Below are 26,883 nucleotides of genomic sequence, written 5' to 3'. Positions count from 1 at the left end.
ATTTTCTATGCACTTGCCAAAAATTTCACTAGCCTCATGAGCAGGCATGGGCAGAGAGTTAGCAGGTGCTAAAAGAGCGTAAGCGTTGCGTGTACGTATACAAGCGAGAGCGCATCGATGAGAACACGACAGCATGCAAAATGAATTAGGTACACTAACACATGCTCACTTTTAGCTCACGCTTGTTTGTGGTAGTGCCCACCTCTGCTCATGAGCTACTGAAATTTTATTCACCTCATAGTTGTCAAAAATTTACTTGCCGCAAACTTTGTTACCGATTCACACACGCCCCGAGTCGAATATTTTCGATGCATCAAAGCAAAACATCGATATTTTTAATGCATCGATGTATTTTCGACATTTCTAACACACTGGGTGGAGTTATCAAACATGTTTACATATTTTTTGGACCAGCATATTTGAAGAACTTTTTTCAATTCAATCTTTAGTTATTTAGTTAGTCATTGAGATGAGACAAGCCAGTTGAATTTGGTTATAGATATGTTAAAATAGTACTTATAAGATCGGAATAAGTGGTTACTTTTTAACGAGAACGCAAACAAACCAAATAGTAGAAATGCCGCCGCAGAAATATACACACGCTATTGTAGCAAGGTAATTAAACAATTATATTAACCATTGTATATTATAGGTATTTAAATACCTAAAACTACCAGTCTCTAAGCCTTTTTGTCGGTTGTGTTTTGAATTGCGAGATGCTGGCAACATTCCTATTTTTTCTAGTTATGTAGTTAGGCGATGTTTAATTCATTTGTGATTTTTAATATGAATTAATAAATATTTGACGTACCCGAGTTAATTGCTCTTTTGGTGAATTACTATGTGTACGTACATACATACATATCGTCGTTTCAAGTACAAAACCGCGTATCAAGGTTAAGCAAAACCGCGTATCTGAGGTTGCATACACGTTTCGTAATTCTCTAGTATAAGGTAACAACTGCTAAAAAAGGTACGGAAATATCGGGAGGGGTACCAATCGACACGTTTCGGCCCCCGTATTAACAATCCGGGTTATTGTCTTATTCAAACTATATCATTTAACTCTAGTATTTTATATATTTCGCTAATAAAACAGAGTAAACAAACTCTGCGCTTGCCAAAACTTAAATCGCTAGTATTGCCACTTTATTTCACATTTCATTAGCGCTATTACCCTCAGTTTACACTATGCACTTCTTCCTTGTGCCTTGCATTTCTAATTTCTGATAAAAATTGGTTTTTATAAAAAATATATGAAAAAATTCCATTTAAACTGCAACCCCCGACCACCTAGGCCCCCTATGGGTCCCCTTAGAAAAATGGCCAAAAATCACAATTTTTACTTGCTTCCACAGTATTTTTGCGTAGAATTCCTTTCTGCGTAGGCGGCTTTCGGCCGCGCTTTAGGACTATAACCCTTACCAAATAGAATTCTCCTTTTGGTGTGCACCAACTGGGGCTACCGCCGCAGTGATGTAGCCTTGGGAAAGGACAAGGTAACTAGCATTCCCACGACAGCCGGTTCTACGTAGCGGAATGGACTCGGGTTTTACCCGACCAAGGGCTGTTGTTTCGGCGATCTAGCCCCGTTTAGGTCGGCAAAATCCATCAAACGTTGCTCGATCCTAGGGCTACACCTTCTCCGCACCCTTCTGCTCAGGGCTGGCATAGAGTCAAACCTAAGCCAGAAATCTACACCTGCTGCGTATGCCAAAGACGACTGCATACAAACTCTACCTCGGTCAGGTGAAATGCCTGTGACGGGTGGAGTCACCTCCGTAACTGCTCGGGCCTGCGTACGCACCGGCAATGGACCACGTCGTTCGTGGCCCCATGGTGTGCAAACCGGACCGCCTCCACGGCAAACCACCACCCGCCTGGGCAGCACACAATCAACACACCCACACCCCCACACAACACAACAATAGACACACAATAGCACCCACACACCGCCGCCGGCAACTCCTAGTCCCTCCGACAATCTGCCCTGTTGCCAGTCCAGAATATACCGTAACGTGACATCAGTCAAGTGCAACTCTTGCCTCAGCTGGTGCCACTTTAGGGCGTGCTCAGGACTTCGCAACACACGAGATTGGATGAGTGACTATGTGGGCCCCTGCTGTGCTGGCCCGTTGCATCCCTCCCCCGCGACGCCGCCAACCACCACCACAAGGCAGCACCCCCTTTTGCAGCACGTACAGCAGGGGGCCGGCAGGCAACACAACTCTTTAACACCACACATCACAATCGGTCTCCCAAGGCACACAAAGGTGCTACAATTTAACTGTAACGGACTCCAGAGCAAGATAGAGGAGATAACTGTCTTTCTGGGAAGGCATGGAGTATTAATAGCTGCGGTCCAAGAGACGACGTTGCACGGCAATTTGCCCGATAACTCCTTTCCCCGGTAGCGAAGACACTCGAGGCCCTGCTGCTCCCGTACTTCACGAACCACCTGACCCCAGCGAAGCATCAACATGGGTTCCGTAAAGTGCATAGTACAACAACAGCACTTAACGCCATAAACACTCAGATAACTCGTGGCCTAAACCGAAACCGCCCCTGTGAGAGAACTATTCTAGTAGCGTTGGGCCTGTCCAAGGCGTTCGACACTGTCAGTCATTCAACGCTACTAGAAGATATATAGGCCTCGTCACTCCCACAGGGACTCAAACGATGGTCGGCGAATTACCTGAGTGGTCGACACACGTCAGTACGTTCGCACGACAGTCGGGTCTACGTAACCGGAACGACCCAGATTTATATCTGGCCAAGGACTGTCACTCCAGCAACACTCCCCAAAAAGTCTTTGGGGAATTTGTATGCTGCTACAACAACAACAACAACAACACACGTCAGTAATTTTCAGAGACAAAACTAACAAGCCACGTAAAATTAAACAGGGGCTACAGCAGGGTGGTGTCCTGTCCCCGCTACTGTTTAATTATTACATATCAAAGCTTCCTCAGCCACCAGAGGGTGTTAATATAGTCTCGTATGCTGACGATTGTTCGATCATGGCGTCTGGGAATGGAATTGATGACTTGTGCTCGAAAGTAAACAGTTACCTCTCCGAACTTTCTCGCTTCTTCACTGCAAGGAGCCTTCCCCTATCCCCTGCGAAATCCTCGGCAGCCCTTTTCACCACCTGGACGAAGGAGGTCAGACTGCCACTGGGTATTCATTTCGATGGCGTAACAATACCGACGGTGAATAACCCAAAAATCCTCGGAGTTACCTTGGACAGTCTGCTCTCCTTCTCGGCGCATACAACCGCAATTGTCAACAAAGTACAGAGCCGCAACAATGTCCTCAAGTCGCTGGCCGGCAGCACTTGGGGCAAAGATAAAGAAACGTTGTTGGCAACATACAAGGCAATTGGCCGGCCGGTTCTAAACTACGCAGCGCCTGTATGGTCGCCTGGGACTAGCAGGACGCAGTGGCTGAAGCTACAGACCTGCCAAAACACGGCATTACGAACTGCGACTCCCGGCGCCTCTTCACATGCCCTGAGAACCCCACTCAGCTAACGCCCCTGTCCCTATGGACAGCCCCTTTGGAAGTAGCACACTTCATGGGCCTCCCACTAGCTGAAATAGACGACAACGTTGATGGATGAACCGCCCCGAACGGGGCTTAGTAGCCGCTACAACAACAACAACAAGGTAACTTTCCCTTTCTATGTGGTAAACCTGGGGCTACCGCACCAGTAATGTCTATTATAGTTACTCCGTGTTTTATAAAAATGTCTTGTATATGTAAATGTCATACAAATTCACAAAATATGTATATCAAACGAATGAAGATACCGAAACACTGCACACGCCTTGTAAGGAAAACTGAATTATTATGAAATACTAATACAGTGGCAGCACTGTAGCTATTTTGGAATCTCGCGTTTCAGTTCGGAAAGATTGTCAATTTTTTTTAGTAACAAAGTAAACTATCTTAGGTTGATAAACTATGTGTGTGTTTAATAATTAAGTTAAATTATATACTTTAATAGTGTTTAAAAAGTGAGAACAGGTGATTTAGTAAATTTTTGTCGGGGTAATTGCCCATACAAAACAACGAAATTTAACAAAAGCTTTTTGTTTATAACTTTTAAATGGTTAATAATATGGGTACGCTTTATGAATTTGTAAAATGATTTTGGGTTGCTGTGCCCAAACGCGTGAATCGAATCAAAAAACTTTTACACACACTTGTAGACAACAGTTCACGCTTTATTACAAAAATTTAATTTACTAAATCTGTGCACCAATTTAACAATAATGTCGGTTGGAAATATGGTATTTGTTGCAAATTTTTGTTATAAATTTGTATATACATTTTTATATACAAGATATTTTTATAAAACACCCAGTAACCGAAATAGACATCACTGGGGCGGCAGCCCCAGGTTTACCACACAGAAAGGGAATTCTAGTTACCTCATCCCCAGTTATGTCACACAGAAAGGAGAATTCTACGTAGTAAGGGTTATAATCCCTAAGCGCGGCCGAAGGCTGCCTACGCAGGAAGGTGTTCTCTGCAAAAGGTGTTTAGCCCCCCTTCTTCGGACGCAAGTTTAACTTTGTTTTTTCCTTGCAAAAAATCTAAATTCCCCTATTTTCAAACAGCTCCCAAGGGGTCTTTAGGGGGGGAGGGGGTGAGGGGTGACTTTTCATAAAGCGGCGTTCATCCTCCTTCGTTTAGGGGGGTTTGGGGAGCCACGCCCCCTCCCCCTCCGCCCACCACCCCTAAATCGTTGTACAAATAGCCAAAGATTTCCCAATAATATTAACCTTCCGCCCCGGATTGTTAATACGGGGACCGAAACGCGTCGATGGGTACCCCTCCCGACATTTCCGGACCTTTTTTAGCGGTTGTTACCCTATACACGTAGGTCTCTTTTTATGCGGATTTGAATTTATGCCGATTTTCAAACCATTATTTCGCAGTAGCGAGTTTGCTTTTTTGAGAGTTTTTATTACTTTTTGTAGTGTGTAAAAGACAATGCTTCCCAACAAGCAAAATAAACTTAAAGAAAGTTTTTTTTAAGTTTTCAGTTATAAACATTAAGCTTACAAAACGTTGATTATTTGTTTATAAAACGCTTGAAAGTAAGCGTAATATAATCGAAAAGGAACATTGGTTATAAGCGTAGAAATATAATCTTGTAATAAATGTTCAAAAGAAAGCTTTTTATAAGCGTAAAAGTGTAAACTTATAATAAAGGTTCAAAAAAAGTTTTTTATAAGCGTATGAATATAAACTTACTAAAAATTTTCAAAAGAAAGCTTAAAAAAAAAAAAAACAAAAAAAAGGTTAACGCTTATTATAGCAAACTTTATTTAAGTTATTTTTAAAAACGTTTACTGAAATGCTTGTTGGGTTCTGATAAATAATTTGTCTTTGTATTCTTACATAATAATAATAATAATAATAATAGATTGGCGCTTACACATATGTTAGTGTTTGGCCGAGCTCCCCCTCCAATTTGTGGTGTGCGCCTGGATGTTGTCACACAAAGGGGAGGGACCTACAGTTTCGGCGATCTAACCCCGTCTAGATCGGCGATACCCACCAATCATTATCCGTCCATGGAGCAATACCTTGCAGCCGGATTGCTCCGCATCCTTCTTCTCCGGGCGGGCGTAGAGCCCAACCCCGGACCTGAAATTTACTTCTGCTGTGTTTGCCAGAATCGACTCCACCCGAACTCCACTTCGGTTAGGTGCAACTCCTGCAACGGGTGGAGTCACCTAAGAACCTGCTCTGGCCTTAGGTCTCACCGGGAGTGGACCACAAACTTTGTGGCTCCCTGTTGCTCAAGCCAAATGGCACAATCAGCCTCCACGGCAACCCACTCGCGTAATGCACGGGTGCAACCCAGCACCCGAAGAGCCTGCACGGCCCCTTGAAGCTCCCCTGAGCAACAGCAAACCTCCCAACACACCCCACCCACACAACCTACCGACCGGTCCCACTCGCGAGCGCGAGCCAACCAGCAGCTACTGGTTGCCCACACCATCTGCTCCGTGTGCCAGAACAGAATATACCGGAATGTGACATCAGTCAAATGCAACACATGCCTTGGCTGGTGCCACTTCCGGCTATGTTCTGGTCTACGCACCACTCGCGAGTGGACTACAAACTACAGCGCCCCTTGCTGTAGTGCACCGCCGGCGCAGACAACAACGCCCATATCGCAGCCACCTACCATCAGGCTGCAACAGCAACTGCGTCAGGCGCAACAGGCCCAAGGTAGGCCCCACACTTCCCTCACCCCCGTATCGCGACCAGCCTCCCAAGGCATATGAACGTACTCCAACTTAACTACAACGGACTCCAGAGCAAGATTGAGGAGATAGCAGTCTTCATGGGTCGGCACGGCATATTGATAGCTGCGGTCCACAATGTTGCGCCGCCTACAATGTGCTCCGTAAAGATCGCGAGCGAGATAATGGTGGAGGACTAGCGTTCATTCTACACCACACAGTGCAGTATCGGCTAATCGAAGAAGACATCGACCCAAGGGACACTACCCTAGAATGTCAGGGCATAGCTGTCCGGTCAGGCGATGTCGAGCTCGAAATATTTAACGTGTACATACCCCCTGTCACCTGCTGCCCGGCTGGATATCTCCCTGACATAGGTGCGCTACTCAGAGGCGAAAACCGATTGGTAGTAGGTGACTTCAACGCGCACCACGATCTTTGGCACTCAAGCCTGGCCAATGATCTGAGGGGAAACAGTTTGGCTGAGCAGATAGACGATTCGACATTCTGCACCATGAACGACGACGCCCCCACCAGGATTGTGGGCAGCTGCAGCAGCTCGCCAGACCTAACAATTGCTAGCGCTGGTCTGATAAATAGCATATCATGGCGACCTATGCTAACGTTAGCATCAGACCATCTGCCCATAATCATCTCGATCAATAAGCCCACCGACTATGCTCCCGCGGATCACCGAACCTACACCAACTTCAACAAAGCTGATTGGAACGGCTTCGCGGAAGTTACCGAGAGCAGCTTCGCCGCCCTCCCCACACCCACAGACGTACATGCTGGCGAACGCCAGTTCCGCAGGGTAGTCACAGCCGCAGCAGCTCGCTTCATACCATCCGGACGTATCGCGGAAGTCCGCCCAAATTTCCCGGCTGAAGCAGCTGTACTAGCAAATGAGCGTGACCACCTACGCCAGGTCGACCCCGGGGACCCTCGCTTGAGGGAACTTAATTTGGAGATTCGCCAACTGGTAAATCAACACAAGCGGACAAAGTGGGAAGAGCACTTGAAGGCCTGTAACTTCACCTCTGGTGTGAGTAAGCTCTGGTCAACCGTGAGGTCCTTGTCCAACCCGACGAAGCGTGACGACAGAGTGGAAATCTCATTCGAAGGTCACGCCTCATCGGACCCGAAGAAATGCGCGAACTATTTCAGTCGGCAATTCACGCTGCATCCTTCGGTAGACAAGGCCAAACGTCGAGTGACCAGGAGGCTGCACAAACTGCCCAAAAACAATGCACCACTTGTTTTCACCAGCGGTGAAGTGAAGGGGGCCATCGGGAAGGCGAAAGCCTCCAAAGCCATTGGACCCGACGGAATCTGTATGCTGATGTTGAAACATTTGGGGCCTGTGGGGGTAGCATACCTCACGGAGGTCCTCAATTTGTCTATGACCACTCTCATCATTCCTGATGTGTGGAAATCAGGGAGAGTGGTCCCACTGCTGAAACCGGGGAAGCCCGCCAACAGAGGAGACTCTTATCGCCCGATAACGCTCCTTTCCCCGGTCGCGAAGACACTTGAGGCCCTGCTGCTCCCATACTTCACCTGCCACCTAACCCCAGCGAAACATCAGCATGGCTTCCGTAAAGTGCACAGCACAACAACAGCACTTAACGCCATAAACACCCAGATAACTCGTGGCCTAAATCGAAACCGCCCCTGTGAGAGAACTGTCCTAGTAGCGCTGGACTTGTCAAAGGCGTTTGACACCGTCTGCCATTCCACGCTGCTAGAAGACATTGAGGTCTCCTCTCTCCCACAGGGACTGAAGCGATGGTCGGCGAATTATATGAGTGGTCGACAATCATCAGTAATCTTCAGAGATCAAACCTCGAAACCAAGAAGAATAAAACAAGGGGTTCCACAAGGTGGTGTTCTCTCCCCCTTACTTTTTAACTTCTACATCTCGAAACTCCCCCAGCCACCTGAAGGAGTTTCCCTGATCTCGTACGCTGATGATTGTTCGATTTTGGCGTCTGGGAACGGAATTGATGACCTCTGCTCAAAAGTAAACGACTATCTCTCCAGCCTTTCTCGCTTCTTCACTGCAAGGAGCCTAACCCTCTCCCCAACGAAATCAACGGCGACCCTCTTCACCACCTGGACGAAGGAGGTCAGGCTTGAATTAGGCATTCACGTCGACCGCACACCCATAACGACGGTGAACAATCCGAAAATTTTAGGGGTTACCTTTGATAGCCTGCTCTCTTTCTCCGCGCACACAACCGCAGTTGTCAACAAAGTACAGAGCCGCAACAAGGTCCTCAAGTCGCTCGCCGGCAGCACTTGGGGCAAAGACAAAGAAACGTTGCTGGCAACATACAAGGCAATTGGCCGGCCGGTTCTAAATTATGCTGCGCCAGTTTGGTCGCCGGGGACTAGTTGGACGCAGTGGATGAAGCTACAGACTTGTCAGAACGCCGCACTCCGGACAGCGACTGGGTGCCTTCTGATGACGCCTGAGCATCACCTACACAGTGAGGCCCAAGTGCTCCCCGTAAGGGAACACAACAAGATGCTCTGTAAGCAGTTTCTTGTGGGGTGTCACAGAAGTGAACACCCCAACAGACCACTGCTGGAGGAGGAGTCTCCGCCCAGGCACGTCAGGGGGCACCTATTCATGTACAAGGACGCAGTCCAGACCCACACAGACCAACCACTGGACCCAATGACGTACAGACGAGTGATCAACGACATTCATAGGGAGTCTGTCTCCACCTACCTCGACTCCCGGCCTAGGAATGTCGTTATCGGAGCCCAATCACCACCTGTGGAAGAGACGGAGATTCAGTTACCTAGAGAGACCCGCGTTACCCTGGCTCAGTTACGGTCTGGATATTGTAGCCGCCTAAACAGCTACCTGTCCAGACTCGACCCAAACATCCCAAATGAGTGCCCAGCATGTAGAGACTCCCCCCACGACACCAACCACCTCTTCACATGCCAGCTCAATCCGACTCAACTAACACCCCTCTCCCTTTGGTCCGACCCCATCGAAACAGCTCGTTTCCTGGGCCTACCGTTAGTTGAGCTTGACGATAATGATTAAAAGTTGACCCGAAACAGGCGGGGCTTAGTAGTGCCGCTACAACAACAACAACAACAACCTACAGTTTTACGCCGCCTCCGAAAGGCGATTGTATTTTTACGAGAAGCTGTTTTTCGTGGCAGAAATACACTCGGAGGTTTGCCATTGCCTGCCGAGGCGGGACCGCTGTTAAGCAAAAACCTTTTTTTTCTAAATTTTTTTTATATATTACATAATATATTTATTGTGGTATTTTTTATTTATTTTTAGTTAAAATACAGATAAAATTTTATTTATTTCATTAACGTTCGGTTTTGCCTGGAATAATAAGTGTTGAAGTGAAGAAATAAATATTTTTTTTTGCTCAATAATGCCTCACTGGATTTTTTAATGCGGTTTTTTAGAATTTTTTACATGGAGTATCTGAATTTATGCGGTTTTTGAAAATGCGGGAACGCATCCCCTGTTTTTGTATGAACGTAAAGAACTTTTTTATGCGGATTTTTTTTTATGCGGCTTTCTGAGGAACGCATGTACCGCATTATAAGAGACCTAAGTGTACTACAGAATTACCACCCTTTTTTCTAGAGACTGAAAACACATATTTCAAAATGGTCCTCTTTTTTATAAATCAATCGCATTTCTGGCTAGTATATTTCAGGACGAATGGATAAGGATTGAGCCATGAGCTTGTTTGAGCAAATCCAATTTTTGGCAGCAAATGTCAGTTACGCGCTTTTGCAGAATGACGATACTCGGTTTTGTATTTTAAACGACGATATGTACATGCATACCTAGTACATACTTATATATATTAATATCAACTTAATTAAGACACTCCATTCGGTGCTGAAGCAAGAATTGTGTTTTGCAACAATTTAATGCCTGTAGTTAAGGCAATTTTGCGAATTGAATGCTAATTCCAGAAATTCTACATTTTGACGCTTGACGGGCAGCACATCGGGTCCGTCACTGGCATAGCTATTTATAAGGTTGTTGTAGGGGCTACTTAACCACGCTCGGCTCATGTAGGGGCTACTTAACACCGGCTCGGCTCATCCAACATCCGGTTCTACGTACCGGAATGACTCGGGTTTTACCCGACCAAGGGCTGTTGTTTCGGCGATCTAACCCCGTTTGGGTCGGGAGATCGCAGGCGAGATATTGGTGGTGACTTAACGTTCATCACGCACCACACCGTGCAGTATCGTCTTATCGAAGCAGACATCGACCGCAGGGATACCATCCTAGAATGTCAGGGCATTGCTGTCCGGTCAGGCGATGTCGAGCTCGAAATATTTAACGTTTATATACCCCCAGTCACCAGCTGCCCGGCAGGATATCACCCTGAACACAACAATGTTGTTGCAGCAGTACTCAACCCCCCGGGGTTTCGTCATGGGTCGTCTTCGTCCTCTGACTCGACAAGCCTGAGGCCAAGAAAGCGGGCGGCGTCGATAGGCGTGGTCCATAGTGCTTATGGTGTCAGGGTCGTGGTGTTAGAGGCGCATGCGAAGAGGTGTTGGGTGTTGTGTGGACCTTACCACTCAGAACGGAGTTGTGCTAGGGTGCACCTGGTCTCTCTTGGCAGTTCAGCTTCGTCGATGTTGATGGGAGGCGGTCGACCGCCTAGAACGATGTCGTTTCTAAAGCTGCAAAACTATCGATAGTGACGCCATTCGATAGTTTGAAAAATACTATCGATATTTTCGATAGCATCATATACTATCGTGTTGTATATGTAGAGAAACTTCAACTACGAACAAAATGTGTATTATATATACATATGTACATATCGTCGTTTAAAGTGCAAAACCGCGTATCAACAAAATGCAATACCGCTTATCAGCAAAATGCAAAACCGCGTATGTGAAGTTGTAGAAATTATTTTCTAAAGTGTAAAAACACTCATATTTCAAAATGGTTCTCTTTTTTATAAAGCAATCGCATATCTGGCTAGTATATTTCTGGACGAATGGATATGGATTGAGCCAAGAGCTTGTGTGAGCAAATCCAATTTTTGGCAGCAAATGTCAGTTACGCGGTTTTGCAGAATTACGATACGCGGTTTTGTACTTTAAACGACGATATGTAAATGTAAATATTGCACATATATAAGTATAAATATTACATGTTACTGCCATACTTAAACAAAAGCGTTGGGCGGAGCGGTTTCTTACGCCTAGCGTTAGCGCCGAAGTGCCATACCTAATGTGACCAACCGTACTTCTTTCGGAAGTACAGTACTTCTTTTTTCGCTCTTGTACGTCGTACTTCGAAGTACAGTCAAATGTACTTCTTTGCGATATTTTGTACTTCGGAAGGTAGATTTTGTAACCAGTTAGTGAAGATTTTCGGATCGCTATCGCACTTTTTGATGTATGATATAAAAGTTTTTGCGTAAAAAACCGCGATAGCGATTCGAAAATTGTCGCTAACTGGTTACAGAATCTCCCCCAGGTCCTGTACTTCTCCGCTCTTCTGGACGATCGTCACATGTTCTGGGCGATAAATTCGTTCAAACCTTTAAAGTCGCCGGGGACCTACGGCATCATACTAGCGCAGCTGCAAAGGGCTCTGAAGGTGTCGAACAATTGGTTGGATCCTATTTATGCGAACTGCATGGGGACCGGGTACAGCCACAAAGCTTGGATTGTAGTCAGTGTTGCGTTCATCCCGAAGGCCGAAAAAGGCTCTCACGTTTCCCCTAGGGATTTTAGGCCTATCAGTCTCTTCGGTTTTGCTAAAAACGCTAGAAGATTATGCAGTAGGGGCCTTCTTCGATATCGAGGGGGCCTTCAACAATGCCACTCCAGAGGCAGTAGTCAAGTATATTCATAATCTGGGGTTTGAAACCAACCTAATAAGGTTTATCTTCAGTTTACTTCGTGACAGAACTGTCGCGGCAGAGTGGGGGCGCGTCTGCACTCAGTGCAGAGTCAAAAGGAGCACTCCACAAGGTGGGATTCTCTCTCCCCTGCTCTGGATTACACTTGTAAATGGCCTTCTAGAGGAACTTGAAAAGTAGGCTATCGGTTGATCGCCTATGTAGATGACATGGAAGATTTGGTTAAGAGACGATTTCTATAGAAATATATAGAAGTATATATATATACCCTTTTTGATTTGGCTCAAGGTGCTGGCTCAAAGCGCTCAAAGTTTTCCATGTATTTTTATATGGGAAAAATAAATGTTTTCGTAGAAATGGTATAGAATTCTTCAAAGTATTTTTCGATCGGAACATTCTGGTTCTCTTCAGGAGACTTTCAATAATAATACCCAATTGTTTATTTAACCATTTTTTAATACCAACGATTTTTTATTGGTCGCCCCATTGCATTTTTCAGGGTTTTTGGCGGACCTAGACATTATAGTTGCAATAAAAAAATTGTTAAATAAATAATTGGGTATTATTATTGGGAATCTCCTGCAGATAAGCAGAGTTTTCTGGTAGAAAAATATTGATTTCTAACTATTCTATATTCTATATTTCTACGAAAAGTTATTTTTTTCCCATATAAAATACATGGACAACTTTGGGCGCTTTGAGCGACCTGTAAATATTTTGTCGGCTCCCCAATTGCTGCCGGCTAGAGACTTGAGGCTGAGGCCTGCGCAGAAAAGGAGAATAGGCTGTCGAACGTAACTCCCAAGATTTTGGGGGGGGGTTGACCGTCGGTATTTTGTTGCCATCGGCGTAGACGTGCAGCTCTAGCCTAACTTCCTTTGTCCAGGTGGTGAACAGTGTGGCGGTGGATTTCGCGGCGGAGATGGTGGGGCTCTTGGCAGTGAAGAAATTTGCAAGATCGGTGAGGTATTCGCTGATTTTCCGCACAGGCTGTCAATATTGGGGCCCGTCGCCATAATCGTGCAATCACCGGCGTAGCTCACCAAGGTAACTCCTGCTGGCGGCGGAGGGAGTTTCCGTCAGAGCCTAACGCCTTGGATGCTTTGGCGTTCTTTACAGCTGCCTGCACGTTAGTGTGTCTCGGGCGCGGATTTTGTGTGCTTTTCGTAGTACACTGCCGCAGACTTCGTCTCTCTTCGGGTGTGCAATAAACTGCCGGCTGAAAAAGCGCGCGAACGTCCGTGGGTCCGACGTAGTGGTATCGCCAAATGTAAGGGCAACGTTGTCCTTACGAGGATTTTACTGTCGTCTACTGTTTGCTAGCTCCGCTGCAGAGATTGCAGGTCTTGAGGTGCTCGTTCCAGGTTTTCCGCTTGGGTTCGTTAACCAGTTTGCTAATGTCCTTGTTGAGATCCCTGATACGGGGATCACCAGGATTAGACTGGCGGATTCGATCACGCTCGTCTGCGAGTAGCGCCGCTTCAGATGAAAAGCCCGGGCGGATTTTGGCGATCCTACCGGCTGGTATGAAGCGGGTGGCTGCTGCGTAGATGATCCGGCGGATGTTGCGCTCAGCTTCGCGCGCGCATGTTGGTGGTGGAAGAGCATTGAATTTGCGGTCTGTGTGTTCCGTAAAACCAGCCCAGTTGGCCTTCTTGGTGTTCATTTACGTACGTTCTTCGGATGTGACAAAATCTCTTGGGTGGTCTATCGCGACTACTATGGGCACGTGGTCTGATGCGAGCGTGAGCGCTGGTTGCCATCCAATGCAATTTATCAGGACCCCGCTTGCTATAGTGATATCTGGCGAGCTGTAGCAGTCACCCGCGACCCTGGTGGGGGCATCGTCGTTTACAGAGCAGAACGTTGAGTCGTCTATTTGTTCTGCGATTAGTGTACCCCGCCGGCCGTTGCCAGTTGGCGGTTGGAGTGCCAGAGTTTGTGGTGCGCGTTAAAATCCCCTAGCACTACCCGGTTTCCGCCTTCAAGTAGTGGTGGCAGGTGGTATGTACACTAGGGTGCGTAAAAAAAAATCAAGTATTTTTTTTTGGATCCGACACACGAAAACTAGTTCCTGGATACCTCTAGAAAGTACTTACCAAATCTGAGCTCTTAATATTAACGGGAAGATTATTCTTATCATAGTTTTCCATTTTCAATTTGGTCTCATATAAAAGTGGTCATATCTTATCCCCAATAGATCATTAAACCCGTTGCATCGTCAATATTTATAGGAAATTTTTTATTCATATTAGATGATTAGCAGATGAATTGCAATAACCAAAAACATATTAAAACTCAGCTGTTAATTAATTGGTTTTAGTTATACACAAGAAGACACAACTCAGAGCTCCAAAAACTATATATGCAATGTAGAAATATAAGATGAAACATAGAAATGACATAAAACCGCAAATGGCGCTAGTATGACAAGTACTGAGTAACAGAACTACCAGCATTCGAAATTAAATCTTCAAATTCCCCAAACATAAAATAGTACATTATAAATTTTGTGGAAAAAAGAAATTTATTTATTTATTTATTTATTGAGTCTATGAACATACAAAACTTCCTTAAAAACTAGTTAACAAAATTCAACTTAATTGATAATTAAAGAAATAAAATTTATAAAATTCAGTTCAACAGATTTTTGAAAACATTTATCGAGCAAGAAAAATCAATCATTACATTTTTAGAGATCATATTGAATTCATTAATTGCGCGTGCAATAGGGGCATTACGTGCATATTCTGTTTTGTGATTATCCCCATAAAATGGAGGAAAAAATCGTAGGCTACACCGAGGAATGTTGAAATTAATTTTTTCTAAAAGAATGGGGCAGTCCGTAGCACCAATAATAATATTAAACGTAAAAGACAAAGAGAGAACAGATCTTCTTATCTCCAAAGACTTAAGATTTATTAATAGTAAGCGAGAACTATAAGATGGTAACGGTTCGGAAAAATTTAAGTTGCGCAAAGCGAACTTTAGGAAGACGTTTTGAACACGTTCAATTCGATTTATCATGTTTTTATGGCAAGGCCTCCAAATAATTGCAGCATATTCTAAATTGGAGCGAACAAAAGACGTAAACAACAATTTGAGGGTATATGGATCATGGTTGCCACTCGCCAACATTTTTTTCTACCAAAATCTCTTAAAAAAAGTTACCAAAAGTTACCAAATCTTCAATGCCAAAATCTTCACTTCTTCACTGAGAAAAAAATATACTGAATAAAACTGCTATATTTCATAACAAATGTGTATATAGTTACAGCCCGATTCTGTGCACTTAATAAATTCAATATTTTTATAAATTGTCAATTTTCGATTATTTATCAAAAAACAAGAAGTGGCGGGTGCTTTTAACCGAAATTTCGAGCTATTTTTTCGGTTTTTTCATAATTTACAGTACGTGTCAAACGGACCTCAGATTCGGATTCTGTGGGTCGAAATACATGTCGGTAGGTGGGACTGGTAAAAAGCACGCGACATTTTTTTTGTGCCGGAATAATCAAAACGATTTGTGGACCTTACCAAAAATTGCCAGATGGCCGAATTTTTATACCATTTTTACTGTAGAATTCAAAATGTATCGCAAACATTCGAAAGCTGTTTCAGAAGTGCAGTCCAGTATTCGAATATGAGATGGATCTAATTTTATCGAAGTAAATTTGTAGAAGTGTCAGTAGAGCTGCCACTGAAACTCGAAGGGTTTTTATAATTACGCTGGAAACTTTGTCGCATCAGATGAGCTCTTTATGATCGAAAATATTTTTAAATCATCTGCATATAGCAAAAAATTTTCAAAAGTGAAGCAAGTACTTACATCGTTTATGAATAAAACAAAAAACAATGGACCTAATATACTCCCCTGAGGAACTCCAGAGAAGGCTATAAAAGGTTCTGAAGTTGTTCCATCTATGGTGACAACACAGCGTCTGTTACTTAAGTAAGACTTAATTAACAACGCAAAAAGTCGGAATGAAAACCCAAACATGCTAACTTGCTAACTAATATCGAGTGTGAAACTTTATCGAAAGCCTTCGAGAAATCTGTGTAAACACAATCAACTTGATATCCACTTGAAAAAGATGCAACACAGTACTCAGTAAAAACAGCTAGATTAGAGACTGTTGAGCGACTAGAAACAAAGCCATGTTGATTGGGTGAAATTAAGGCTTTAGTTGCAAAACACATTTTTTCTACTACTATTCTTTCAAAGAGTTTGGACACCAAAGATAACTTTGATATTGCCCGATAATTACATACGTCACTTTTATGCCCACTCTTAAAAAGAGGGTTAATAGACGTCATCTTCCAATCATCAATAAATACTCCAGAAGCTAGTGATTTATTAAAAATCAGTTTCAATGGGAAAATTAAAGAGGGACAGTTTCTCAATAATACACCGGCCAAACCATCAATGCCAGTTTTTACAGACGGTTTCAGTTTGGAAATGCCACTCGCAACGTCATTAGACCCAAAATTGAGAGAAGTACTCGCCGCAAAATCACAATCTGGTCGGGAAGCGCCGTCATCAGAACTAAAGTTAGAGCTGAAGAATTCCGCAAACAGACATGCCACATCAACTGGCCATCGAGCAAATTTGTCATGAAAGAAAACAGCTGAAGGTATGCCGGAACTAGATTTCTTTGACTTAATAAACTGCCAAAAAGTCTTCGGGTTAGATTTTATATTTGATTCAACATTAATCATGTAATTTCTATAAAGGAATTTATCTAAACAATTAAATTTCTTTAAATTGTTTTTGATGAGAAAAGAAGATCTGGTTTCCCGTTTTCTTGAACTTTTTAAAGAATTTATTCTTTAGATTCTTTAACCTTTTTAATTCGTAATTATATCAAGGTAGCTTATAACTCCTTTTTTAATAACTGGTATATTACTTACACAAAACTGATACACGATAGTTTTAAAAGTAGTAAAACAATTAGACACATCGGAGCTTGCCAAAACATATTCCAAATCAATATGAGATAGTAAGTTATTTAATTTTGAAAAATTACAAGCAGAGTAGTTAAAGCTGAGTACTTTTGCAGAAGGTAAAGTAAAAAAATTATAAAACTCAAAATTGAGAACTAAATTCACATGATGCCCTTATTACTACACCTGGTACAATTTCACCATGAGTTCTGTCACAGAATGAACAGTATACAGAAGACGCATGTCGACTATCCATCCATCGTCGCTATGACGACAAGATGCTAACTAACTTTGTTTTCCATCACGATCAGCGTTACCGTTTTGATACAACTGTATCATTTTTGATTTATAATTTGTAAGATTTGATACTTTTTTGTTCACAAATGCCCAATTTTTATACTTTCGGCTGGCAGATATAAATTTTCGAAAACTGAATAATATTACTAGTTTAAAGGCAAATATTTTTTTTCTTGTTATTTTTGGGCCGTTTCCTAATCTAACCTTTAGATTACCGGCCACTTTATGGTCTCGATATACGAGTTTTCGTTTTCTGATCAGCGCATTCATTTCTCGAATCGATAAATTGTTTCTCACCCGATGCAACCTCTAAAAATGTGTACCCAACTTTAAATTTTGGTTCGGTTTTGGTTCATGAGTCAGATATATTAGATATTTCAACCAAGGTTTTGGTTTTTGCTAACAGTTGTTCTTGCTCTATATTTGCTTATGTTGCATTGCCAACCTGTGGAATTATATGACGAATGTAGTGAAGTTTCACTCTCGGAAATGTAGTGAAGTTTCACTCTACGGAATAACAAATTTATTTTTACCGGTAAGATAAGAAAACCAAAACACTTTAAAGTGAGGAACAATTTATCAGCCCTGCTTTACTGCTTACATTAGAAAATTGCCCTCAAAGTCTCAAAATTTATATATAGATATTTACAAGTTTGATTTGGTTACTCTTATAAGGAATTTCTTTGCACACGCGCCTAAACTACATAAAAACAATCGGCAATATCGGGCATGCGTCGGTCGTTTGTTTGGTGTATGGGGTTGTTTGTACTAAATTGCACAATTATTGCGCTAAAGTCAAATTATTTTGATATTTTGCTCATGCTTGTGTTATTGTACAATAATTTGTGCTACGTATTGCGATAACTGCGAAATTATTAGTCTAGTTTTGATTTTGGTGTCCAGATCGTGCTGTAAAATATGGATAAGAGCGTAGAAAAAAATTAATTTTTTTAATATTCTATTTTTGCGATTTAAAGCTGAAGCTATCAGAATACACAACGCAATTTCATATTTCTTGCACATATTTACTTGAGCAACATTACTCTAAGGCCCCTATTGCGAGTGTCGACTGGCAGTAGGATAGAAATTTGTCGATCGAGTCGATCATCTTTTATTTTGCTATTGTGTAACTTGATCGATAAAAATTTGTACTATTGTGACTGTGGTTGACTGAATTGTAAACAGCTGTTTGTTTGTTTACATTTGTTTCTTTAGTGTTTCATTTACACCATTTTTAAAATAATTGCTTTTATTATAAAATTAAAAAAATTTATACAGTTGAAATATGGTTTAGTGATGATGAAGATGATGTGGAATCTATTAGAGATTAGTAGAGTTGGCTAAAGCAAGGAGGGAATTACGGCCCCTTGGAGTTGGAAGCTGAAGTATGTACATATGTGAATTTTATGAATAGGAGTTACGTTCCAGATGCTTCACGGTTTGTAGGTTTTACAGGATTTGCAGGAAAAGCTGTTTTCCTCATTAATAAACTTTATGGAAGTTTAAGAAACACGGTACGGTTTAGCTATTTGTACAATGATGTTGGGTATTTGTGTCCAAACGCGTGACCCGAGTTTAAAAACTTTAACATACAAGTGTAGTGAAAGAATTAAACTTTAATTTAAAATAAAGATTTCAAATTTCCGAGCACTAGTTGATTAATAATTTATGCAATTTTTTTGGAAACTTTGATGTTGGTTCTGCGCAAAAATACTGTGGATGACGTATCCGGAGTTATATGCACAAGCTATATTGCATATCTTTCACAACAGAAGCGGAGCTACCGCCCCTACTCTTTCTGAAAATTCCTTTGCCTATGTCCCCATTCTCCTGCATCAGCTCGACCAACCGCGCAAGTTGCCTTTTGTTGCTTACAATTTTTGATCTGTAATTCAGACACATGCGTATATATGTATAATTCACAATTTTTTACAACTTCCAGTTTAATTGACTTACTTTTTATCCATTATAGTAACACTTTCTTATGTAAATTTTATAAACGCAAATTCCAACGACTAAAAAACAGCAATAGAAGGATGAGCGATTAAAAAGTATTCACAGTCGCTAATTGAGCGACTAAGCGACACTCACAATAGCATCGATAATCGACAATCGCTTAATAGTCGTTTATCTACTGCCAGTCGACATTCGCAATAGGGGTGTAAAATAAGGTTTTATTCCGTAGTAATTTCCACAATATTGACTTGTACAAGTCTCGGGTTGCGCAATGGTTTGTGTGGTTTAGGGGCCCTATAAGTTTGTTTTTCATTATGCAAATAAGCATACAGATTCTCTGTTGTGAAAGAAAGAAATATCAAAATTTTTTTTATAATTGTGGATTTAATTATAACATTTTATTTATTATTTGTTTTTAATTAAAAATTTAACAAACAACAGTCTTGTTTGCTTTTGATACTTTTTTTGCTTGGAAACTGAACGGCAACGCTGATCACGATGTGTGTTTACGGCGAGATGTTAACTTCATGTTATTCATAATGGACTTGATGTTTACTCCCCTTCTCTGTTCCGGGTCGCCATGTTATTCATAGTGGACGTGATGTTTACTTCTCTGCTCTGGTGTGGGTTGTAATATTACGTCTGTCGAAGATAAATAAATTTGTACGTGGTGCGTCTTCTGTATACTGTTTATTCTGTGGTTCTGTCTAAGTAAAGCTTTTTGTTATCGAATTTTATTTATTTATTTACATATCTACTACTTTCAGACATAGTCATATATTTTGAAGTCACTTTTAAATATAAAGGGAGCTTTTCAATTAAAGGTTGCTTGAGAAAACGGCCATTCGCAATCGGAGGAATCGCAATGAAAGGATCACTTATGATAAAGTAATTGAAAACGCTAGAGGTTTTAAACTATCGGTAGTCAACTAGTACTATCGATAGTTTAAGCTTTTTGAGAAAAACTATGGCTGACTTCCAAAATGTATGTGTGCAATGTATGTATACTGTTTGACTGCGGTGTGCGTACAACGTACCTATGCTTAGTTAAAATACACGGCAAAAATATGCAAAGTAAATTTTTACATTAGTTGCGTTTGTTTACTCATTTCCAGTAAAATCCAGTAAAAGTTTTTACGAATTTTCATGTTTTGGCGTTCTCGTACGCAATAACTTGCAAAGTAGGGGAAATTGAGAGAGCGAAAAATGACAGTTGAAGTTGCAAGTTTTTACTGGACTTTACTGGATAAATTCTTACTTGTAAGAATATAGTTAGGTGTGTACTCGTATTGAGAGGACAAAATTCTCCAGCAGCAGAAGTTCTGAGAATTTAGCAGCATTCGCTCTCAAAGAGACGAAATATCAACAGAAGTACGAGAACGCAAAATTTGCAAAAACTTGCAACCTTCGAAACAGCTGATCACTTGCACAGTTGCCACTGGTGATTAATTTGGCAATTTATTTTCTGTTTGGTACATTTTCCTCTATTTGGCATTTTATACAATTGAATAGTTTTCGATAAGAAAAACCTTTTTAAAATACAAATTAATTCTATCGGAATGAATAAGTTATTTGTCTCATAATTATTTGTGATATCACATGGTGACGCATTCAAAAACAAGAGTATCTCCTCCAAACACCCATCATTGATCCAAAAATAATGTAATAGTATAGCTACAGATGTAGCTTTAAAATTATAAAATTTTCATTTCAACAATCAACCTACGAAAACCGAAAACTTCAGCAAAACAACATTTCAGCATGCTGCATTTAAATCTATTTTGGTATATTTAAAGGTAAATTATGGTACAAACGAAAAATGTCATACGGCAACCAAAGTCAGCACACACTAAAGTAAACAAACTGGAGATTAATAGCAAATTAGCGAAAAATAAACACAACAAACGTTTCATATTAAATTTACTCACTTTTTCGTTGTATACTAACATTAATAATAAAATTTGCAATAAATAACTCAAAAAGGCCATATTTCCTTTTGTTTATTTACAAACATGTGTTGTGATCAGCTGATTTTCTTACTTGCAAGTTTTAGCTGGGAAAAATTTTTCCAGCAGAAATTTGCAGCTCTTTCACATTTTGCTCTCTCAATTTCCCCTACTTTGCAAGTTTTTGGTGTACGAGAACGCAAAACCAGTAAAAGTTTTCTAAAACTTTAGATAGTTGGGCGTACGAGTACACTCCCTATGCCAGTACGAAAAACAGCTGATCGCATGTTGCTGGATGAAATTTAAACTAATAAGGAAACTGTTTGTGGGTTTTTATTGTTGAATTTCACAAAATAAACCTATTTAAATATAAAATATATTGGTTTATTAGGAATTTGCTGCGAATAAACAACCAATTTATCAGCTGTTCATGAAACTTGCAAATTATTATTGGAATGGCGTTCGTGTACTTTTTTGCAAAGTTTTTCTATGAGAGCGAATTCTTAGAAATAAAGTTACTGGAGAGTTGCTGGCAAGTTACTGGATAATTTGTAAACAAACACAACTATTATGGAACACTTCTTATGCACGCACATTTTCGAATTTCGTTTTTGGTTATCGAGCGTTCACTTCGTGTTTCTTTCTCTCATGGCAAGCATCAACTATTTTAGTGATGCTGTGAATACCTGTACGATGCGCTGTCACTACCGTCTTAGTACATTTTGGAAGATAATGCTTAGTTAAAAAAATACTCTTACAATACTCTTACGACGTATACATTGCAAATGACATTTTGATGGTCAGCCTTCACTACTCATCGATAGGGGCAAAAAAATAAAACTATCGATACTATCGATAGTACCATCGATAGTTTGACACCTCTACCGCAGCCGTTCTGCGATGAACATTTGAATGAAACGGATTATATTTCATTTGCAATTATAGCAGCGGAGTAAGAGCGCGCTATGGGAATGATTTCACAAAAATATGCGGAGCTGTCGGGCATAGTAATAATGGGCGCATCTATGTCAGCTTCTGGTTGAATTGTTGAACCACAAGCCGGAACTCCTCCTATGCCTGAAGAACTGGCTCTCAATCCAGTTAACGCAATAACAGCTTCTTCCAAGCCATTGAAAACATGCACTTTGTTAGGTCCACCACCTTTTGCGCTTGCTTCTTCCTTCGGCCGCGCTTAGGGATTATAACTAAGTAGAATTCTCCTTTCTGTGTTTGCGGAGAAGAGGGGCTTCCTCATGCCAAAGGTATACAACATTTCTTGTGCATATCACTCCGGCAACGCCATCCACAGTATTTTCGCGCAGAACCCACATCGAAATTTCCAAAAAAGTGCATAGTGCAAACCGAACTTATTAATAAACTAATGGTCGGAAATTTGAAACATTTGTTTTAAATAAACGTTTAATCCTTTGATTAAGCGTGTATGCATTTGGACACAACAACCGAAAATCATTGTACAAATAACTAAACCGGATCCAAGTTTCTCAATAACGGGCAACACCGTTTCTTCTTTGTTCGTTTATATAAAGCAGTGGACAAAAATATACGTATATGCGAAAGGCAAATTTATCTGTTTAAATGAACACCACTAATATTTCCTGCAAACTCAAACGATTTACATCTTCAGAATTGTTTTCGTACAAAATTACGCAAAAAAGCTGCCAATTTCGTACTCGTTCGTTTTTATTTTCATTTCATTTTCATTTCATTTCATTTATTAATAAAATCATTAGCACAATAAGATCAAAAGAATGATCTTTTATAGCGCAACAAAAAATTCATAACAGCACATACATATAACTAAAACAGCAAAAATTACTTAAGACTAAATAAAAGTAACATAATATAATTAACAGAGTAGTATTTTTAAGTGAGTTCTACAATTCCAGGACATATACTTAAAATAAGACTTAGTTAAACAAGTACATAGAGAGCACATCACAGGGACTGAAGTGAAGCTAACGGAAATATGCATACAGAACATTTTTAGAGTTGCTTTTGTTTAAACTACTGCGAATATGGGATGGAATAGAGTTCCAGATGCGGATAGCATTGACAAAGAATAGCCGTGCAGAGCTGAGATAATTGTAGGTAGGAACAGTCAAGTCCTTTACTCGAGTGGATTTGGGGAACATTAATTTTTCATATAGATATTTGGGTGCCTTATCTGTCATGAGACGAAAAAGGAATACACAATTTCTAGCTTTAAGATATTCAGAAATTTCGCAGCCAAGTAGGCGCGTTCTCCAAGCGGAAATATGTTCATATCTTGCTAGCCCAAACACATAGCGCGTGATCTGGTTAAATACTACATCTATTTTGTGAGCTGATTGGGAATCTAACCTGCTGTAGACTACCTCAGAATAACAGATAATTGGCATTATAAGTTGGATTGCGAGTTTACGTCAGATTTCTATCGGTGTAAATGGAGCAGACATTCGTAAATTCCTTAAAGTATTATAGACTTTGCCTACAGTTGAATTCACATGGTCAATGCAGGTAAGGCCTGTGTTGATAATAAACCCAAGGTTAGTTACTTTTGACACAAATTTAATTGGTTTGCCACCAATGTGTAACGATGGAATAGTTGCTAGGTTAAGACGTTTCTTACAAATAGGTAAAACAAAACACTTGTCACAATTAAGACAAAGACCATTTAACTGTGCCCAGGACCTTATAGACATCAGTTCCCTGTTGAAGCTTGCGCACAAATTAGCTGAGTCCTCCAGAGGACCTGACATGTAGAGCTGGACATCGTCCGCATAGGCATGCATGTTGGCGTGCATAGAAGTCCGAAATATATCATTAACGAACAAACTAAATAGTAGTGGTCCTAAGATTGACCCTTGTGGGACACCCGTGAACAAAGGCCTTTGTTCAGATATTTGAGATCCAACCTTGACACGCTGAGACCTCTCTTTCAGATAGCTACGCATCAGTTTTACTGCTGACTCTCTAAACCCAAAGTAGTTTTTTAATTTAAAGCACAGTAGTTCATGGCTAACTGAATCAAAGGCTTTAGAGAAGTCCAGCAAGCATAGTAGTGTTAAGTGGTTCTTGTCGAACAGTATTCTAATGTCATCAAGTATCTTTACCATTGCAGTAGAGCAGCTGTGATGGGGTCTGAATCCGGATTGAAATGGGGATATAAGGTTGAATTTACCGATGTGGGAAGAGATTTGTTCAGATAACAAAGATTCGAAAACTTTAGACAAGGCTGGTAGTATGCTGATGGGTCGGAAATCACTAGGGCTGGATGCGGATTTATTTTTGGCTACAGGAAGCACAGTAGCAATCTTCCAGGCATCGGGAAAACAGGACGTGGTGAGACTATGGTTTATTATGTGTGTCAAGGTTGGCAAAATAATCGGTAAGATTACCTTCACAAATCTAATCGGAATGCCGTCCTCCCCGATTGCGTTGGACCTGATCTTAAAAACAGATTTCACCACATCAATCTCGCTCACAGCAATGAACTCAAACTTTTCGCCAGCAAAAGAGACCGGGCAGGAGGCTACAGAGTTGGTCGTAAGGGGACAAGATGAAGGCGGAGAAGCAAAGGCAACGCTAAGCGTTTCAGGACTCAACGAGCATTCTGATTTCTCACTGGCATGGACGCGGAGTGTTCTCAGATTTCGCCACAATACATTATTAGGCAGTGAGGGATCCAGCTTATTCATAAAGAATTTTTTCTTTTCACGTCTTATAACCGAGGTAGCTTCATTCCTTATTGTTTTGAAAGCACTCCAGTTCTCATCTGTCGGGTTCCTTTTCCATATGTTATAATATTTATTGCGTTTTTTAATCACTGATAGGACCACACCATTAAACCAACGGCAGGAAGAAGACCTGTCACAGGTTCGGGTAGGGACATGAGTGAGGAGCGAATTGAATATATTTTCGTTTAGGAAACGGAGCTTCTCATTGACCGTGCTGAGACCCCAGCAAACAGACCAATCGATCTGCAAGAGGCTACTGAAAAGGTTGTTGACATCTAAGGAACGGTAGTCAAAGAAGTTAAATACATAGGTATTGTCGTCATAGTGATCAAGTTTAACGTCAAAAGAACAAAATATCAAGTCATGATCAGATATAAAAGATGTTTGGTCAAATTTCAAAACAATAGAAGGATCAGATACAGCAAAGTAATCTAATAAGCTGGGACAGCAATTGCTACCATATCTTGTGGGCACCGACAAATTAACCATAGACAACCCAACACAGGAGATATCATCTATTAAACGAGCACTGGTAGAATCAGGACATAACAGGTTCACATTAAAATCACCACAAAGAATTATATGGTCATAATCTACAGAAACAGTGGACAGAAAATTAAAAAAGTCACATAGGCTGAAATACTTATAGGGATTATACACACAAGACAATAGGATTTTGGACGAGGGGCTAGACATTTCGACAGACAGGTACTCCACGCAGCTTCTTTCTGAATGTGACTGCGAAACCTGTTTGGTTTTTAGGTGCTTTTTGCAGTAAATAGCAACTCCACCACCTTTTCTATCTACCCTATCAGAACGAAACAACTTATAACCATTAATATCATAATGGACACTGCTTACATTGTACCTGAACCACGTCTCAGATACACATATAACATCGACTGGAGACAATTCAAAAGTGTTCCTTACTATATCCATTTTCTCAGAATTAAGACTGCGCGCATTAAAATGAACAATGTTCAAACCCGTTTGTTGACCGCACATGATGTTCACCATTGCACGACTACAATTGTCAATGTTAGCCGTTTTGCTGCTGGGTACAACCATGATATTTTACGCGTATAAACAAAAGCAACTTTAAAGCATAAGGGATAACAATATTAAGAACAAACAAACATAAACTGAGATGTGCCAACTTTACAACAATGAATACATAACAGAGGGAACATAAAAACAAAATCTTATACCTAACGAAAGCGCGCTAAATCATCTTCGCAGGTTAATTTGATAGCGGGGCTATTTTTGTCTTTTTCATTTCTTACGTGCACCTCGCCTCGCATTGTGTATACCGATACCAGCTTACCCTCTCTGCGTAGCTTGATAGCCGCTTGTAGTAAGCGCCTTTTCTCTTGAGTGAGACTCTCAAATATGTGGAAAATTCCATCCATTCCAATGGAGCTTAATGACACTGCAGATCTAACTCGCCTGCGATACTCCCCAAAAGCGCGAAGGGTGCGATTGCGATCATGCGGGGAGTGAAATTTAACGACAATCACGCCGTTGCGGTTGGCAGTGGGGCGCGTTCGGAAGATGTCGCGAATTTGTGGAGACATGAAATCGATGGAGAGACAAATCTGGTTAAATATGCTCTTTAGGTTCTCCCCATCCGCATAAGGCACACCAAACACAACAGCATCAGCAGAAATATCAGGAGTAGGTTTTTGTTGTAGTGCACTAGAAACTTGCTGTTGTAGGTAGGCAATATCGCTTTCAGCCTTCTTCATATTAGCTTCCATCAAAGTTAAGCGCGTAGTCGTCTCGGCCACTTTCTCAGTAATCACAGCTATCTCATCATCTATTCGCTTTGTTAATTTGTTCTCCAGCT

At 41.3% G+C, this 26,883-nt stretch overlaps 2 protein-coding genes across 2 annotated transcripts in view; both read left to right on the top strand.

The window, feature by feature from the left end:
- The first annotated feature begins 362 nt into the window (after positions 1 to 362).
- Positions 363 to 26,883, top strand: part of LOC118734306 (N(G),N(G)-dimethylarginine dimethylaminohydrolase 1) — a 67,369-nt gene continuing 40,848 nt past the window's right edge. The window contains exon 1 of the mRNA XM_036464027.1: positions 363 to 615. Coding sequence (XP_036319920.1) covers positions 578 to 615 — 38 coding nt within the window. The 5' untranslated portion in view covers positions 363 to 577. The remainder of the gene's footprint in view (positions 616 to 26,883) is intronic.
- Positions 23,735 to 26,222, top strand: LOC118734307. The gene is made up of 2 exons (XM_036464028.1): positions 23,735 to 25,032; positions 25,134 to 26,222. Exons 1-2 carry the CDS (start codon positions 24,484 to 24,486, stop codon positions 25,224 to 25,226), a joined length of 642 nt encoding a protein of 213 aa, XP_036319921.1. The 5' UTR covers positions 23,735 to 24,483; the 3' UTR covers positions 25,227 to 26,222.

This window comes from Rhagoletis pomonella, unplaced genomic scaffold, assembly GCF_013731165.1.
Source record: "Rhagoletis pomonella isolate Grant_MI unplaced genomic scaffold, Rhpom_1.0 Rhpom_scaffold_00002, whole genome shotgun sequence".
NCBI classification, from domain to species: domain Eukaryota; kingdom Metazoa; phylum Arthropoda; class Insecta; order Diptera; family Tephritidae; genus Rhagoletis; species Rhagoletis pomonella.
The sequence above is the reverse complement of the archived record's forward strand: the minus strand, read 5'-3'. Positions and strand labels throughout refer to the sequence as shown.

Bases quoted from the DNA above. Each gene is read 5' to 3' on its own strand.
- LOC118734307 (XM_036464028.1), top strand. From the start codon at position 24,484: ATGTGGGAAGAGATTTGTTCAGATAACAAAGATTCGAAAACTTTAGAC. The intron at 25,033-25,133 runs GTAGCTTCATTC...AATCACTGATAG, and splicing joins TTTCACGTCTTATAACCGAG to GACCACACCATTAAACCAAC.